This window comes from Channa argus, chromosome 3, assembly GCF_033026475.1.
Source record: "Channa argus isolate prfri chromosome 3, Channa argus male v1.0, whole genome shotgun sequence".
Taxonomy (NCBI): domain Eukaryota; kingdom Metazoa; phylum Chordata; class Actinopteri; order Anabantiformes; family Channidae; genus Channa; species Channa argus.
In genome coordinates this window covers 29,017,221-29,036,683 of record NC_090199.1, presented here as the reverse complement: position 1 = coordinate 29,036,683, position 19,463 = coordinate 29,017,221, and the positions used below count along the sequence as shown (strand labels likewise).

At 37.4% G+C, this 19,463-nt stretch overlaps 1 protein-coding gene across 13 annotated transcripts in view; it reads left to right on the top strand.

Moving 5' to 3' along the window:
• Nucleotides 1-19,463, top strand: part of LOC137124082 (teneurin-3) — a 379,316-nt gene that overhangs the window by 303,568 nt on the left and 56,285 nt on the right. For 9 of the 13 annotated variants that reach the window (XM_067498733.1, XM_067498732.1, XM_067498734.1 and 6 more), the window contains 7 exons: nucleotides 2,953-2,979; nucleotides 7,754-7,900; nucleotides 11,970-12,100; nucleotides 12,253-12,341; nucleotides 14,096-14,215; nucleotides 14,561-14,693; nucleotides 15,025-15,153. In XM_067498733.1, coding sequence (XP_067354834.1) covers nucleotides 2,953-2,979; nucleotides 7,754-7,900; nucleotides 11,970-12,100; nucleotides 12,253-12,341; nucleotides 14,096-14,215; nucleotides 14,561-14,693; nucleotides 15,025-15,153 — 776 coding nt within the window. The remainder of the gene's footprint in view (nucleotides 1-2,952; nucleotides 2,980-7,753; nucleotides 7,901-11,969; nucleotides 12,101-12,252; nucleotides 12,342-14,095; nucleotides 14,216-14,560; nucleotides 14,694-15,024; nucleotides 15,154-19,463) is intronic. The other 4 variants (XM_067498743.1, XM_067498738.1, XM_067498737.1 and 1 more) reach the window with 1 other exon arrangement.

Below are 19,463 nucleotides of genomic sequence, written 5' to 3'. Positions count from 1 at the left end.
AGTAACATTGCAAGTTTTGTTGACGTGTTCCAGATACTGGGGTATTTCTGGCAACTTCATCAGACCAAACCCTTCACTCAAAAAGCTTGTTTGCTGTCAAATGGACAGACAGCAACAGTGCAGTGTGAAAGAGCTGCAAACTGGCTTCAGTTATTGTCACACAGACACATTCACACAGTGAGAAGGACACTGAGAACAAAAAAGCAAACAAAAGTTTGATGATGAGAAATTCAGTAGGAGCAATTAGCCAACAAACAGCTTGCTTGTAAAGACAGGATTTTATGTTTGGGGAAAGTAATCATGACAGTAATCAGGTTTCCCTTTTCTTCTTTTGTCCTCCGATCTTTACCATATTTAAACCTTGTGTTGGATTTTTCTGAAAACTCTGTCCTCACTTTAGAATGGTTTCTATAATTATTGATTGCAAATAGCCAAGCCTTAAGAACATCCTATGATTTTTATTGTATACCCAGTGCAATTCAGCACTTTTTGCTGCGCTTTATTTGCAGAAGCTACAAAAGCTAAAGTAAAAGCAACGAGGTGACAGTATTTATTAGAGCTGGACATTGACACTGATCTTCTGATTCCATTCAATTTGCATTCACAAAGTCCGGAATCAATTGTGGAATCTATTACATTCCTTTAAATTTTCAATTTACACTACTTAGATTGGATAAATAAACATATTGCATTTGCCGTTTTTTCTTCTTTCATCAAGTGCGCAACACTGTTCAATTCAGTTCAACTTTATGGCACTATATATAGTGCCAATTCACAACAAAGTCATCTCAAGGCACTTTCCAGAATAAAGTCACGACTATAAATGTCACACTACCTGAGTGTATATAATTTTATAATTAGGACCCAAAAGGGGAGACGGTGAGGGGGGGTTTGAAGGTAAATGACGGTTTATTAACAAAAATCCATGAGAAGAGCAAGAAAAACACATTTGGTAATAACTAAACCATGTAAAAGAGAACATGAACTTAAACACACTCGGAAGGGAAGGAGCTAAATTACAACTGTGCTGGGGAAGCAAGGGAACTAACTAAGTAAGTAAGGGGGAGCAAACCGGGAAAAACAAACGAACAAACTAAACATAAAATGCAGACTGACGGAAGGGGACGAAAGAATACCCACATTTAAAACCAGGGCCAAACAAGCGGGGACAAGACAAAACCAAAACACTGAAACAAACAGGAAACCAAGCCTCAGACCAAAACGTAAAGGGAGATAGTCCAAACTTGGGGATCAGGCTGAGCACTGAGGGAGAACGCACAATGGGGAGAGCGATGTCCAACAGCATTGACTGTCTATAGAAGGGTTAAGGGAGGAGGAAAGGAGAGACAATCTGGCAGGGAACAGTGTGGAGAGCTGGGTATAAATGCACTGGGGAACAGGTGAAAACAATCAGGGTTAATAAGGAGAAAGCTAAAGAATCTAACTATGAAATGGTACTGAGGGACTACAAAATAAAAGCCAGGGGAAGGAAGTAAAACTAAAGAAAACAAAAGCCCATAACTGGGACCGTGACAATAAAGATGTATAGAAAAAATTATCAATTCCCCCTGGAACAAGCCATAGGCAACAGTGGAGAGGAAAAACTCCCTTTAACGGAAGAAACCTCCAGCAGAACCAGGCTCAGGGTGGACGGCCATCTGCCTCGACCGGTTGCGGTGAGTGGAAAGTGAAAAAAGCAACAAAAGCAACAACAAAACCTCGGGCAGGTTGCTAGGAACAGTAGCTGCACACTGGAAAACACACATGCACAGGGGGAGGAAAGGAGCTCAGTGCATCAAGGGGGGGTGGGTCCCCCTGCAGTCTAAGCTTTGCTTTCTTTGATATAAAAATGTGAATAGTTCACATAACAGACTGAACTGTGATAAATTTCTCGATAAACACCTGAAAAACAAAGATGTATTTTCCTAAGCAAAAGCAAATTACTAAAGCATTACATCACTATGCAAACCTGCAAAAAATGTTTTTCCACACATGGACTGTCAGCTGCAGGTGCTCTAACTACAGCTTATCTACATTAATGATCACTTTTGAGCAAAGGCAGGACAGGAACAGTCTCACTGGCTGTAATTTATTTGCAGTGTTTGTGCTGTGTTGACAAGACATCACTTGACAGGACAGACTGAATTGAAAATCTATTATCTCACAACAATAGAATACAGGTAAACAGTGTGTTGAATACACACATTCACTCAAACAAAATTTACAGCTCAGAACAGTACAGTTTTCTATTCAGTCCACCATCTCACGGACGGGTTCTCCTGTTGACCGACCTGAGTAACGACAGTGCTGTAAAATGCTGAGGGTCCATGTAGACAACCATTCACTTCACAGTTTACAGCACTGTCATGACTCAAGACATCTAATATATTCATCTGTTTTACTTTTACACTCAAAATACCACTTTTGACCACTTTGTAATAAGTCTGCTTTCCCACAAACTAGACATTCTGTGCAGCCCTAACTGAACCACACACAACCAGTAGGAACGTTATACTCATATTATTCACATGTAACACAGTTAATGTTACTGAGAACAGGAGCAGCAAAGATCGATCTCTGGAATCTGTGAATCAATATTTACTCAAAACCAGGTAAATACGGTAAAAAAAACTGATGCCCCTTAGTTCTCCCTGTGCTCCCTTTGCCTTCTGTAGGTTAGCTTGATCCTGGACCCTGAAAATATGTATGCTTGTGTTTAGGTGTCTTGCATGAATGCGATGAATATTATGGATCTTCAGTTTTCTCTCTTTCTTTTACTTTCTCTGTTTGATTTCAACCTCTTTGTTTCTGTTTTATCTCTGTAGTTTTCTGATGAATCAGAGTTTGACTTGTAATCAGCCTCCTCCACTTATAATTTATTAACAATTCTGCTTTTTAATTTTCTGGACTGAATTCCACCTTACCATCTATCTTTTTTCTCCCTTATTTAAGCTCACAATCCGGACATTAGAGTAAAAGGTACTGTACTCTTTTCTCTTCACCTCCTCATCACCAGCTTTCTCTTCCTCCCATCATCTTTTGCTGTTCTCTTTAGGTGTCTGTTCAGGTGTGGTTGCATCAGCAATAGGTTCTATATTTATTGATTTATTCTGACAGTCTTTTTTTTCATATGTGTTCTTTATTCTTTTCTCTTCTCTCCTCAATCAGTTCCCAGTTCTGACAACATTTTAATATTCAACATATTTATAATGTGGAGGGTATGTTCCAGAATACAGGTGGTTCTAAAGAAGTGAGTTTATTTGCAAATAAGTTTCTAAGAAGTAGCGTCACTTGTAATGTTGCTATTGCTTGGAGTGCGTACTAGAGCTCTAGAGTTGTCTAAAGTCTACAGAGATTGATACTCTGGCTTGTCGTAAACTTTACTTTGAGTTAGTTTGACATTGATTAATTATATATTTAAGGTTTTTATGCAGGTGTTAATGTAGTAAACATCTATGAAGGGACATTTAAGCATAAAGCAGCTCCAAAAATAGCACCTTCACAAAAAATGTATCCAAAACATTGCAGTATTTAGCTTGGGGTAGTTACTTAACAGAAAACATGAAAATTTAAATACTATTGTTTTTTTAAGAAAGTTTGGAAAGACTTTTGGAAACAAGTACTTTTGGACTTTGTAGCTCTGTAAAATCAAGCTCTTCTTGTCTTTTGCCTGCAACCTATAGATTATTTAAATAAATAATTGTTTTTTAATTTTTATTTTTTTACCAATTTTTTACCAGTTCTGACATAATAAACCTTCAGCACTAATCATGTTTTTACTGTTTATTCAACTGTTTGTCCACTTGTTGAAGTTTGCATAATATTAGAAATACATCAGTATAATATTTCATTAATGCCAACAAAAGCTGAACATTAGAAATTTGCTGAAGATAGCTTATTTGTCCTTATATTAGACTGCAATACTTGTTGCTGTAAACAGGAGGAGATGTGGAAATTGAATGAATGATAATTTGCAGCATCTGTGAATCGCTCTGAATTTTTTGAAAGGTGTTACAAAGCTTGTTTATTAACTCATTGATTTTTCCATGTTTTTCCTGCTCAGAAATGTAACTGTTAAGAAATAGCTGTCAATATTGAATAATTAGTGCTTGGCCAAAGTAACATGTTGTATATGTCATTTACATATTATCATTATCATCAAATGTACTCAAAGTGAGAAAGGTCAGTTTATCTTTGGACTGCAACACAGGGTGATGATGATTTGATTCTTCATTTGATTTCTTTCTTTCTTCTTGATTTGTTCCCAATGTTATGGTTTCATAATAATTTTGGAAAGAGAAATAATAAATTATTTTCTAAATTATTTATTATAAATATTTATTTGGAAAAATAGATCAAATTTATATACACAAAGTCAGCAATACTGTAACCATATACTGTAGACCAAGTAATCCTAGAGAATGCTAAAACATCCAAACACATGATATTTCAAATTTGTCATTTGGATCAAGCTCTATTTTGTAACTCTATATAAAATATGCACAGTTGCTATCAAGTCTTATATTGTGCATGTGTGAAAAAAGCAAAAGACAAACCTAAGTTGTACATTTTTTGTGGGGGCAATGTCTGGAGGTCATTAGAGGAACTGCAACTCAAAACACAAGCTGCAGCTTCACCGTTAGCTGTGGTGGTTGCCTTAACAAGCAACTGTGCACTACTCTGAGAAAAATCTGTATAACCTATTCTTTCTTGTTTCCTGTTTCTATTTGACTGCATTCTATTTTCCGTTCAAATATTTTTGTGTTTACAGAAAAAAGTTGTTTTAAGAATAATTTTCTTAATTTTTAAAAATGTTATTTGTGAAACACTTTATACTTATTCTTGCATTTATCAGCTGCCTTTGTCTTTTTGCCATTTTGTGAAATTTAAATGAGAATGAAGACAGATTTCAATGAACTCATTTTTACTCTGTAGAGGTTCTTTATGAATGCACTTCAGTGATCCCAGCTCTTCCTACCTGTCCTTCTCTTCCTTGGGCTGCCGTTTTCATCTGTCTACACAGAGAGTATATTTGGCAGTGCTGCTTTTGTTTCGATTTACTTTTTTCCCTAATTTTCCTCCCTCTCTCCCTCTTGCCCTCTCCTATTGTCAGGATATAAAGGTAATTCATGCCAAAGATTTAATAAGGTCTTATTGCCCCAAAATACAGTCCCTTCACACTATATTCTGTTAATTATAAGTCTTGTTAATTTTGATTTATTTCCTTCTGGGTTTCTTTCCCTGTTTTTTTTTGTTTGTTTGTTTGTTTGTTTCTCATTTGCATTCAGTCTTTCTCAGTGTATATGGTTTTGTATTGTCATATTGTGTTATAATTTCTTTTTTTCTGCAGTCTGTTTATTTTTGTGTTTTTCTGGTTACATCATTATTGTCCCCCTATTGATTCTCACACAACAAAAACACAAATGAAGATGCACTTGAACACACACACACACAAAAATGGAAATGCATTTATACACACGCACAAACCCCAAATCTGTGATTCATGTTTTGTCTTGCATCCAGAAGCCTGACATATGTATGTGTTAATTTAGCCAGCTCTTCTCTGTCCTCTTTTTATCTGTCTTCTCTTTGCGGGCTCTCTCTAATTGTGTTTCTCTTTTCCCTCCTCACTACTCATCTCTCCATCTTTACCTCCGTCTCTCAGCTGGGCTTTGCTTGGTTCTGACCCTCACTATTTATTAATTGGTCTATCTGATTGCCAGCCTTACTGTCTATTCTGTGATTGGGGAATGTCTAACAGAGGCATAAAGTATAGCCTTTGGAGGCATGCAATCTAGACCACCAAGTCCTCCCTATACTTTGTGCACTGTATATCTGTGTAACTGTTGTGTTTTCACATGGATTTAACATGTGTGTTTTTTTTCTCACTGAGTAGAGGCATACGACCAAATGAATCCACATTTTAAAGCAAAAAAAGGTTTTGTTTTTTTTAAGAATAAGTTGGAGTCTTTGTCAGCTTGCTGTTCAGGACTAAAATTCCCTCAGATTTGGTTCAACTTGGTAGACAATCATGAACATTTGTAATATCTTCAGACTGTTTTGCTATCACCTTTGATTTCGTTTGTATTCATCTTCATTTTATGCAACTATACCACCATCCCTTCTTTACACATAAAAATATATTGCTATGAATTAATTTCTGATACCTACCTAGTAGCCATTTAGGCTTTAAGCAGTCTTTATGGTTCATGTGAAACTACAACGTCAGTGCATTTCACTAAGGGTGAACGTCTGTGTCTGTCTGTCTGCTGGTCTGTGCCCCTTACATGTGAGGTAATGGATTGAGCTCTGTTATTTATCTACTGATCTGTCTTTCAGTCTGTCAGTTCTTTGTTGGAGCAAGGTTCATCACACAGGGTGAAATGACTTTAACAAATATGGATTTTTGAAGTGATATTTTTGGACTGAAGCTGCTGAAAACTCATATTTTGTGCTTGTATAAAATGCACATTTAAAAACACCTTTGCCAAAAACTGTTGTTGAGCATTTCCTTGAAAGATCTTTTGAAACAGCATTTTGAGCTTAAAAACATTATGTAGTTTGAGCTGTGAAAGGGACCTGTGATCTGATTTTATTTTACTAAAAGCTGATTCAAACCTGTTGCTTTCCAAACCACCCAAATTTTTAAGACACACTACACATACCACTGATGTTTGGTTGAAACAGACGTGCATATTTCACATTTGCCATTGGACACAATGAGATTCCATCATGTGAAAACGATGTCACATGCTCCAACCAATCTTCCACATGGACCTAAGTAAAAGCAGGATATAGTCATCTTTCTCTGAAAAGTTAATTTCTTAACTGTTAATGAGAAAGCTGGTTAGGTGATTAAGGAAACCTCATTTTCTGCTGCATGTATACATGGATTTCCTATGATTTGATTTCACCAAGTGTTTTAAGTGATCAATGATCAAGACTACATTTCTTTCTACAGCAATCTTCATTGTTGTTTTCTTGGCTTGATGCAGGCCACTAATTTGACCCTTCTGATACAGATCATCTTCTCCATAACCATGGGATATTGTATGTCTTCTGAAATGAAAAGAGAAATATTAAACACCGGAGTAGTTATCCAGTGAAGAACTCTTACTTCTTTGCTTAGTTAAATCCAGGTGGTGACTTATTTTGACATTATGTCAAAAATTACCAATTGACTCCTATAATAACAATCATCATTAGGCATGATGATGATATAAGAAAGATGGTACATTGCCATACATTAGACCAAGAAACTGGTAACACATATTACTGTACATGCATAATTGTAAGTAAACAGTAGTCTAAACTAGGCCACATGTACTGTACGTGTTTTAGGTTTTTTTGGTTTTGCTTGTGAGATGGTAAAAATGAAGAATATTTCTAGAGTGGTGTAGAAGGATTTGACACAACACTACAACAACTTCAATGAACTTCAATGAACCTTACAAGGCTTCAAACCCACCAAGGGCTGTTTGACTTTCAGCAGGATATATTGTCTATGGTGGTCTGAATGCTGTTTCAGAGGCTTTTCCAAGTAGATAGGGAAACACTGAATATGCTGTGTTTAAAGCATGAAAATGGTTAGATGTAAAATATTTTGATTATCCGCATCTTTCAGCGGCCAAGTACAGAAGTATCTTCAAAAATGTATTTTGGTTGAAACCTATTTCCCTGTTGGCCAGTCTGACCCCATCCCACTTCCGGACATTGCTATAACTTTTTGAACTGTCTTTGTTCCTGTGCCTAGAGGGTTGTCCAGGACTCTGTAATAACAATGGACGATGCACTCTGGAGGCCAGTGGCTGGCACTGCATCTGCCAGTCAGGATGGAGGGGGGCTGGATGTCATGTGGCGATGGAAACACTCTGTACTGATGCAAAGGACAATGAAGGAGGTATATTTGTGAACCTACACAGTAACAATTTATAGTACATGCATAATAATCCCACAGTTCCATTGCATTCATTGCCATTTTTTTTATCCTTGATGGACATTTGAGTATCTGTTGGAAAAAAAAAAAACTTTTCTTGCATCACCACCTTGATGATTTCACCATACCATTTTCCAACACTTGCATTTTTAGCCTATCTGACTAAAAAGTAACCCAGCTGTGTTTTTCCCTCCCTAAGTGGCCTCAGGATCATAACGGCTTTTGTAAATGTAATATTATCATTTGCAGTGTGTTAGATGTTTTGTTTGTTAGTTTTACTTTTCAAAGAATAGACACACATACACGATCGCAGGGTTTTATTTCACATGATATCAGGCTCCTCTCACACTAATTCTGTGGATCACAAAACAGTGAAGACTTAAATATTACTTAAAATATGTATATATATATATATATGTATATATATATGTATATATATATGTATATATATATATATATATATATATATATATATATATATATATATATATATATATATATATATATATATATATATACACACACATATATATATATATAAAAAGCCAGTGTCTTCTTGTGCCAGTCCCAAGAATTCCACACCGAATCTGGTTTCCATATCGGATCGGTCAGGGCGTGGGTTAACAACGACCGCCACTGGTGCTGTTGACCTACAGGGCGCCGGTGAAAATTGGGCTACTGATGGCCGAAGAAGGAGAGGAGCAAGGTGTGTTTGTAGGCAGAGAGAGAACAGTGAAGCCAAGAGTGTAGGACTGACAGAAGGGACTTTAAATGTTGGGACTATGACAGGAAGAGAGTTGGTTGACATGATGCAGAGAAGGAAGGTGGACATACTGTGTGTCCAGGAGACCAGGTGGAAAGGGAGCAAGGCTAGAAGCTTAGGAGCAGGGTTCAAGTTGTTCTACCATGGGTCAGATAGGAAGAGAAATGGATCAGGAGTTATCCTGAAAGAGGAGTTTGTGAGGAATGTTCTAGAGGTGAAAAGAGTATACGATAGTTTAATGAGTCTGAAGCAGGAAATTGAAGGCGTGATGTTTAATGTTGTGAGTGCTTATGCCCCACAGGTAGGATGTCAGTTAGAAGAGAAGGAGAAATTCTTGAGTGAGTTAGATAAAGTGATGCAGAACATCCCCAGAGATGAGAGAGTGGTGATTGGTGCAGATCTTGGTGGACATGTAGGTAAAGGGAACAGAGGCGATGAGAAGGTGATGGGCAGGTTTGGTCTTCAGGACAAGAACGCAGAAGGACAGATGGTGGTAGATGTTGCAAAGAGGATGGAAATGACTGTAGTGAACACTTTCTTCCAGAAGACAAAGGAACATAGGGTGACATATAAGAGCAGAGGTAGAAACACTCAGGTGGACTACATCTTGTCTAGACGTAATCTGAAAGAGATCAACACAGGATGGTGGTGTGTAAAATGTCTCTGGTGGTGAGAAAGAAGACTAAGGCTTGGCAGAGGACTAAATGGTGGAAGTTGAAAAAAGCAGAATGTTGTTTAGTTTTCAAGTAGGAGTTGAGCTGCTCATGAGGTGCTTCCAGATGACTGGACCACTACAGCTAATGTGATCAAGGAGACAGGTAGAAGTCATCCGGAAAGAGGAAAGTGGACAAGGAGACTTGTTGGTGAAACCAGGACGTTCAGGAGTGTATACAGAGAAGAAGGTTAGCAAAGAAAAAGTGGGACCCTGACGACTGAAGAGAGTAGACAGGAGTACAGGGAGATGCAGCGTAAGGTGAAGGTAGAGGTGGCAAAGGCCAAACTAAGAGCATATAATGACTTGTATGGTAGGTTGGAGATTAAGGAGGGAGAGATGGATTTGTACAGGTTGGTGAGGCAGAGAGATAGAGATGGGAAGGACGTACAGCAGGTTAGTGTGATTAGCAATAAGGATGTGTTGACAGGTGCAAGGAGTGTGATTGGAAGAAGCAGTTGTTTGAAAAGTTGATGAATGAGGAAAATGAAAGGGAACGAAGAGTAGAAGAGGTGACTGGTGTCGAGCAGGAAGTAGCAAAGATTAGTAAGAGTGAAGTGAGAAGGACGTTGAAGAGGATGAAGAGCGGAAAGGTAGTTGTCCTGAGGACAAACCTGTGGAGGTATGGAAGTGTTTGGAGAGGTGGCAGTAGAGTTTCTGACTAGTTTATTTAACAAGATCTTGGAGACTAAGAGGATAACTGGGGAATGAAGGTGAAGGACAATGAGGTGGAGGTCTGCTCTGGAAAGCAGAGGAATGAAGGTTAGCAGCAGCAAGACAGAATACATGTGTGAAATAGACGGACCCATGTGGAACAGGAGTCGAGGTGAACAAGGTGCAGGACTTTAAGTACTCAGGGTCAACAATTCAAAGTAAGGGAGAGTGACTGAAAATAGGTGAAAAGGCTTGTGCAAGCAGGTTGGAACAGGTGGAGTAAAGTGTCAGGTGTGTTGTGTGAAAAGAGTATCAATGTGAGACCAGAGATGTTGTTCGGCTTAGAGACAGTGGCACTTCAGAAGATACAGGAGGCAGAACTGGAGGTAGCAGAGCTTAAGATGTTGCGGTTCTCTTTGGGATTGACGAGGATGGACAGGATCAGGAATGAGGACATCAGAGGGACAGTTAATGTTAGATGTTTTGGAGTCAAAGTCAGAGAGGCCAGATTAAGGTGAGCACTTTTCCGATAGGACTTTGCTTTGATGTTTTCTCCTTGACTTAGATTCTTACTTGCCTTGTACCTCACTTGTAAGTCGCTTTGGATAAAGGCGTCTGCTAAATGACTAAATGAAAATGTAAAGTGGTTTGGACATGTTCAGAGGAGAGATTGTGAATGTATCGTTAGAAGGTTGCATAGGTTGGAGCTGCCAGGCACGTGGAGTAGAGGAAGATTTATATCCATAAAGACATGAAGTTAGTTGGTGTGAGAGAAGAGGATGCAGGGTTAGATGGAGGCACATGATTTGCTGTGGTGAACCCTGAAAGGGAACAGCAAAAAGGAAGAGAAGAAAGAGATCAAGCGCACAACATCTTGCATTTTCACAGAGTCCTGTGTCTTGTTGTACCATCCAACAAAGTCTTGGGGACTTTTTGCTTTATATAGTCAGTCATAACTTTAGGCATTAAATATCAAAGTGCTGGTTTTGTACATGACTGACAACTCCATGTGTCTCTTCTGACACGAAAGAGTATATTTAGCATCAACATGTAATAATGCCTAAGGACTGGACGAGGCTTTTTGATTCCTTGGGAATGAATATAGGCCTTTCTTTACTATTTTTGGCACATCCCTGTCACTTAGAAGTGTCGTTTCTATATTATAAGTCACATATTTGCTTAAATATGTTTTGAAGCACATGTATTTGTGGAATGGTTGTGTTTTATATTAACATGTGAACCATATATTTTTGTATATCCATTTAACAACTTTGAAAATAGACTCATACAGAGCATATGGTGACTATATCGTACATGTAGTGACTCTGCCGTTAATAATGAGGCTTCATTTCTTAGAAAAGGTAGCCTGTGGAAATTATCAAGCCATAAATTATGTTGCCGCCATGATGTGAAAGGACTGTACTAGTTTATGAACATCAGTTCTTAGAGGTACCAGTCACCTCACCAACCTCTAAAGTTTTCATACTACTGCTGTACTATTGCTGTTTTAGACCATTCATCAAAATAATGCATTTTCTTCCCTCTCTACACCCTGATTCCTTTACATTTTTCGTTCATTCATTAAATCATACATCTTTTTTACTGATAATTCCTACTACAGTCATCTGTACTGTACTTAAATCTAGATAACACTAAATATGGCTTAGATTTTCTCTGCATGAACATCTTCCTTATCAGTCATCCTCTATCTTTTCATCTTTTTTTCATCTTTATTACCGTCTGAATAAGCCTGAATTGTTAACAATTTTCTTACCTCATTGCGTATTAATCCCTCAACTTCCCCATCACCTGTTTATTAATTAACCCATATCACACATCCTTCTACATCCTACATCCTTCTTTCACAGATTTGGGAATATAATTTGTGTGTGCGCATGTTTTAGATGGTTTGGCTGATTGTATGGATCCAGACTGCTGTTTGCAGCCCTCCTGTCAAAACCAGTTATACTGCAAAGGATCACCTGACCCAGTGGAGGTGCTGAGCCAGTCCCCATCCTCATTGGCTCCTCAGCAGGTAAGGACCTCTGATCATATATAAAAATTAAGTAAGAACATAACCTAGTAATATTTCCTGGTAAAATCCTCTAACATCACCGTTTAGTATAGCAAACAATAAGAAGCAGGATCTGTCTATCTACTGTACTTATGTACTTCTACTTCCCTTAGGCTGCCAGGTCTTTCTACCAGCGCATTCACTTTGTTGTTGGTCCTGAATCCACCCATGTTATCACTGGAGAAAGTCCATTCAATAAAAGGTAATTTCATATTTTTTTATCTTGTAATCTAATCCCAACATTAGATGAAGGAAAGTACCTCCAATAGTAACTGTCATATAAGTGTGTAATAATATTTTTTTTATAGTTTGCTCACTGTATCTCTAACTGACCAGTCAGCATCAGCAACCATGATTCCCCACCTTCCTTAAGTTTTAACATTTAATGTACAGAATATTTGCTATATCTTTGGGGAAAAAAAGCCCCAAACACTTTATACAGCTTGTAAAAAATTCCCCAAACTTTCTTCTGATCCCTTGAAATAAAATCATCTCAAGATGATAATCTTATTCTTTCATATTAGTTTTTCTTCCCATCTGAATTGATGGATTGAGTCAAACTGAAGAGCATCTGAGCTTTGAAGTGCTACGAAACAGGGTGTACATAATAGTCTGCGTATATTATTCAGGCTTTTATGTTAGCTTTGGCTTTTATTGAGAATCTGTCAATTATTTATTTAGGGTATCATGATTTTATCAAGCTACGGCTGCATTTTTACACTGAGTTAAAGCAAAAGTCAATGTCTGTTTTTAATTTCATTACTTATATGTTTTTAATGCGTTTGTTATTGCATGGAAAATTCAATTACTGACAGATCTCTAATGAAGGGGTGTGGTGGTCTGGTAAAAGACTTCCATGAATGGTCCTTTGTTTTCTTGCTCATGCCCAGACAGCCTCCTCACTTTTTCTAACAGAAATAAGGGAACTGAGATACCGTTAATAATGGCAATAATGGCATAATAATGGCAGACAGGACATCATTTCCAGGTCGACTGTGGAAAAAGAAGCAGAGAAAGAAGCTAATAGGAAGCACCCATGTCATTTTATACTTTATTTATTTTATACGCAGATTTCTTGCTTTGCAACAATGCCTCTATTGGCCCAAAGGGGGCAGTAAGCTTATTCTCTCATTTAGTGAAAACACTGCACACCATATTTTCCTGAAATATGCAGTGAGGTGCAACTTACAGTCTGTCTGCAGTTTCCATTAAGACTTTTTTTTTCTCCAAAAGATGCTGCACATGAAGGTGACAAATTCAAACAAATTAAATTCTATTTACTTTCATTATTCTTTGATTATAAATAACATTTCAGACAGAGATACCTCAGAATAAATCTATCTTGAGGGCCATATACCATCAAGAAAAACAAACTTTTTTATATTATAATTTTTTTATAATAATTTGAATGAACCTACCCTTTACATGAGAGGGGGAGTTTAACTTTTAAGAAGCAACAAAGACCTTCTTACATGGAAAGATAACCCATGTAACGAGAGGCGCTAGTGAACAAAGTGATGGAAAACCATGTCAGAAGTCCACAAATATGTGCACTGTCAGCTATGAATGATAAAATACCCATCAAGCTATGACATGTGTCTTGTTGTATAACCAACATATGAAATCTTTTTATTTCTGCAGTGTATTCTATAAATGAAATGATAAGGAGAGGATAAGAAGACTAATAGCAATGAACAGCATTATCTGGATCACTTGTATGTGGATTATATAAACTGTGTTGTCTATGCAAATGAGTGTCATGCTATAGTAACGTTATTGTCCCATTACAATGCGTTCACGCTCACAGATAAGCATTTACCACCACAGTGATTGTTTCGAATGTTACCTCACTGCAGTCTAGCACTAGGCTTTTGTTGTTGTAATAATATTTAAATGTTGTACAGTAATGTGTTAATAAAATTAACCTATCTCTATTATCTGTCTCTCTCGCTCCAGCTTAGTGTCAGTAATTCGAGGTCAGGTGTTGACAGCTGATGGAACACCTCTGATTGGAGTCAATGTCACATTTGTCCACTATCCTGAACATGGATATACTGTAACACGCAAGGATGGCATGTGTGTATTTTTTTATTGTTTTTATTTGTTTATTCATAATATCTTACATTTGGTTTTCTATGTACATTTTATCTGATATTTTAGTTTTTCTCAATTCACTAAAATAACTTGACAAATGGAAGTTTCCGTATGGAACACAGAGCTCAAATAGCCACCAATCATCAGTTGTACCACTATTTGTCATTGTCTCATAGTCAAACCAGAAAGCCCAGGTTAAAAAAAAAAAACAAGACAATTCTCCCTATTGAATTCTTTGAACCTGAAGATAAATATGGAAGTAAAGAAAAACACTTTCACTGGAGGCATAGCTTTATTAGTTTCTTACATAGGTTCTTTTTTCTGCAGGTTTGATCTCCTGGCCAATGGTGGAGCATCTCTGACACTGAGTTTTGAGCGTGCTCCATTCCTCACTCAGTATAGAACTGTGTGGGTGCCATGGAATGTCTTCTACGTGATGGACACACTGGTCATGAAGAAGGTGAGTGGCGTCACTACTGTTTGTCTACTGTACACATTTGTCTGGTAATGCAGGGTCTTGTACTAGTGACTGACGATACTTGAATGACTAAAACTAAAGTTGTAAATGTTAATTAACAAGCTATTTTGACATTTTTACTTTGACTTTTGTTTTCTACTGACATAACTACTTGATTAGTATTTGGATGACATTCCTATCTGTGGCCTATGTTTTAATTACATGTACATATTAACTGACACGTACTTGCTGGCAGAGTAATTAGCTCAATCAATTAATTGTCCCTCAGTTAATGAAAAGTCTAAGTGGCATGTTCTATGTACTATTGTTTCAGGAGGAGAATGACATTCCCAGCTGTGACCTAAGTGGTTTCATCAGACCTAGTCCAGTCATCGTTGCGTCTTCTTTGTCTACATTTTATAGAATTTCACCTGAGGATGGCCCCATCATACCTGAAACACAGGTAACAAATACCACAGAAAAGGCATCTTAGTGAATGAAGAGTAAAGTGTATCTCAAACAGTACATGAACATAAGCTTATTGTATTTGAAACAATAATATTGTATATAGTCATTATATTATATTGTGACAGTTATGGTTAGGCTTGTGTTGAGCTTTAGGTTTAACTGCAAGAAAGTAGCACTTTACAGCCTGGTAGTAGCAGGATGGATGAAACTTCTGGATTATGTTTCCCCAAATAATTAGGTAATATAGGGTAATATTTAGGTAAAGGTAAAAGTGACAGCAATACATCAGTTAATAAGGTAATAGGGGTGTATTATGTATTTAATACAATAAGGTAATGGGGCAATATTTCTTGAAAAATGATGTAACAAGGATATCAAAATGACAATCAAATAAAATAATAGCATGAGCACTGGATATATCTAGGTAATAGTAGACCAGAACACATAGGTAATAATGTGGAAACAAATGACCAAGAGCTGCAGTAATAACCTTGAAACACATCTGGTAGTTTGCATGTAATAACCATAGATGAGCCAGGTAATATTTTCTATTTAGTGCTAAAGATGGATGAAACGTCTGGAGTTCATCTCCAGAAGTAAACTAACAACATGGTTGCTGTAAAGGTCTCAAACCCCTCCCTCTCCATGCCCTCTTCACACAATTTGTTTTTTAAAATTCAATTAATTTTAAAGTTTTGTTCATTGCAAATATTGTTAAACTGCTATGCTGATCAGTCAACAGCTCTTACTAAAACAAACCTATTAGGAAAATTGCTTTAAGTTAAATCAGCATGATATTATTTATGTAAATGTTCTGCACTTATATAGCGCTTTTCTACCTATTGACATTCAAAGCCTTTTACACTGCTTCTTATTCACCCATTCGCACTTACAATCACACACACACACTCATACACCGATGGGGGAGCTGCTATGCAGCAGGCCAACACTCACCGGGAGCAACTAAGTTGGGGTTCAGTGTCTTGCTCAAGGACACTTTGACATGTGACCGGAGGGATCCAAACCAACAACTGCGAGATTGCTGGACAACCCCTATACCTTCCTGCAACACAGTCGCCCCTATATAAAAAGATAAAATTAGAGGGGACAGGATTTATGAGCTCTATTGCAGCTGTGGCTTATGATGGCCTCACTGCTTGGAAACTACCATATCATCAATAGTTATCACTAAATATATAACCATGAATATTATTAGAAACAAATTACATTTTATTAACTGTAGCTCTTGCTATTTAGTTTCCACATTATGTGATTTTGGCCTCCTATGACTTAGATCTATCATTGATAATGCCAATTATGGTAATTACCTGGTGATTACTTGATACTTATCATAATATTACTTTATTATTTTCATTTGTAACATATTACCCTATTAAAATGCTATTACAGAAATGTGTGTGTGTGTGTGTGTGTGTGTGTGTGGTTCCTTATTACATTTTTCTAACCAGTCTAAGGTCGAAAAGAGGATAAAAGATGAAAAGCATGCATTATGTGTGTGAGGCAAGTCTGTGTGCATGTGTATAAGTGCAGATCAAAAGCTAGTGAATGGTAAGCTGCTACTTAGCTTTTGGTGGAGTCCATTAGTGAGGGGGCCAGTGAAAAGGGCAATCTTAAAGGGGATGTAATGGATCTGTAATGAACACTAAATGCCTGGCTAATGAAAAGGCAATAGTACAGTTGAAAATATAACACCAGAACAATCCAAATGGATCATTCCCTGAGGAGCTTTTTTTACGTCCACCTTCTTTTAAGGTCCACCTCCTATTCAAATGTCTTTCTTGACAAAAGTATTCAAATTTATTTAAAAATCTTATTTGAACTTTGGCTCAGCGTATGAAGTTTATAAAAAGGATAATGTCATATTGCAAATGCAATACCCATTTTTTAAGTCCTTTTACTTTCAATAAAAATAATGGACAAAACATTTTTTTCTGAATCCTCTTCAGGATGTCCTCTTCCTGTCCATTTATGTTGAAGGCTTAAATGTGTCCAAGATATGCGCTGATAATATAAGCTAATTTAGGCTCTGGAATTTCCAATTTTTTGTGTAAAATTGTCAAACTGTAAGGTAGCTAGGTAGGGGTTGAAGGCTGTTGTTGTGGCTGGAATTAGTGTGGGTGCAGAACCTGAAGGAGAGTGAAGGAAATGGGATCCAGAGAACATGTAGTAGGATGGTATAGTAGGGTGGATGCAAACATCCTGAGAAGTTTGCAGGATGTCTCCAACTAGAGAGAACTAGAGAGAATGATGGCTACCCCCTCATTAGTAAAGAAAGATCCATGATCCCTTATGGATGATGTTGTTATGGTCAGTAGAGGACCTGTGATTGGGGTATTGTTTTAGAGACCAGGGAAGAAAACTGCCAAACTTGAGGTTGCATTTTAAGGTTACAATTCAGGTGGGAGTATGGAAATGTCTAAGGAGAAAGACGGTAAGCTGAATTAAGAAGTGATGTTGTCCGTTGTGCAGTTCCAGGTGGATGTTCATGTCTCCCAGGATAATAAAAGAAATGCTGTCTTCAGGGAAGTGGAACAGCAGAATGCCAACTCATTACAGAAAATACCCACTCTATAAAGCCTGATGAGTTGAGCTCAAACAGTTCGGTTTAAGGCAAATCTGTTTCCTCAATTAGGTTTAAAACTTTTAAACTGGTTTTAAAACTTGTGAGCATTGTTTATTACAAATATTACCAATTATGCTTCATTTACTTATTTACCTTCCAATGAGATAAATTATCACAATCTAGTTATGACAACTTTAACCTCTGTTGGGGGTACTGTGGCGAGGGAAGGTAGAGCGGTTGTCCACCAATCCCCCAGTTTTTGGTTCCATCCCCGGCTCCTCCGGTCACATGTCAAAGTGTCCTTGAGCAAGACACAGAATCCCGACCTAGTTGCTCCCGGTGAGTGTTGGCCAGCTGCATAGCAGGTTCCCCATCAGTGTGTGAGTGTGTGTGTGATTGTGAGTGTGAATGGGTGAATAGGAAGCAGTGTAAAGCGCTTTGAGTGCCAATAAGTAGAAAAGCACTGTCTAAGTGCAGAACATTTACCATGTTGTGGTTACTTAAATCGATTGCATTAAACCATTTTGCATTAACAGTTGCATTAACACAACTTAAACAATTTATGTAGTTCAACAATGACCCATTCTAAATCACTACATATTTCAATGTGCAAACATTTTACATCTCTTTGTTTACAGCTCTTAATGTTACTGGTAATGGGGGCCTGGTTTCTCAGTGGTAGAGCATTGGGTTGGGAAGTTCGAATCCCATCCTACCAGGTGTGGTCCCGCCCATCCACTAAGGGCCACCCTGGTGCCTGTCCAGAGCCCGGATAAAATGGGAAGGTTTGCAGCAGAAAGGGCATCTGACAAACCAGAAGCTTTTGATCTTCAAATAAAGTTACTGTTCATCCATTTATTTGGGGTATTTTACAATCGAATATTAAAACCCAAAATAAACAAATCCTATCAAGTTGAGTGTTGAACGTTTACATTGGCATTGCCGTCAGTGTGCAGCTTATGATTCAAGTATATGAAGTTAAAATAAAATAGCCTGTCCAACTCAGTGAGTCTAGAAATCCATAGAAAGTGTCCTAATCTGTCTGTGTTTACAGTCCTTTTAAGGATTTTGGGTTATTGATGATATAGACCATATATCTTTAAATGGGTTTAGGTCTAATTTGTCATCACAATTACTTTAAAGTAACACAAAAAAGTACAAAGTACAATAATATACTCATGAAAAGCATAGTCAGGTGTATTCCAGTGCTAACTGCCTTCAAGTTCCCAAAACAAAAAAATTTAAAATTCTGTTCTGAACATTCTGAACATTTTGTTTTCTCGTGAATGGCCCTAAATAAACTATGGTGCAAATTTTAAATTCCCTAAACTCCTTTGATTGCAGATGTAATTATAACAACGATGCCAGGGACACTAGGAAGAGTGTAACTTTACTTTGAGCTGGTTTCAACTATCATAAAGATTTAAGTAGACAACCCATACTAATTTTAAAAAAGCTGCTTAGCTTCTCCAGGTATTTCAAATTAGAGATTTTAGATCAGTACAAATGGACAATTTATTGGGGGTACTTCCTTTTTATTAATTACTTCTCCTACTACTACTATGAGCAGTGAGGCCACAACAGAGTAGACTGTCCCTTTGAGGCAGTCACCAATTATTTCAACATAGTTGCTCTCTTCTTCCAGAAGTATTTGATACTTAAGAAGGGTGTAAAATATATATGTGGAAATATATGAATCTCATCATCTGAATTGCACAGAA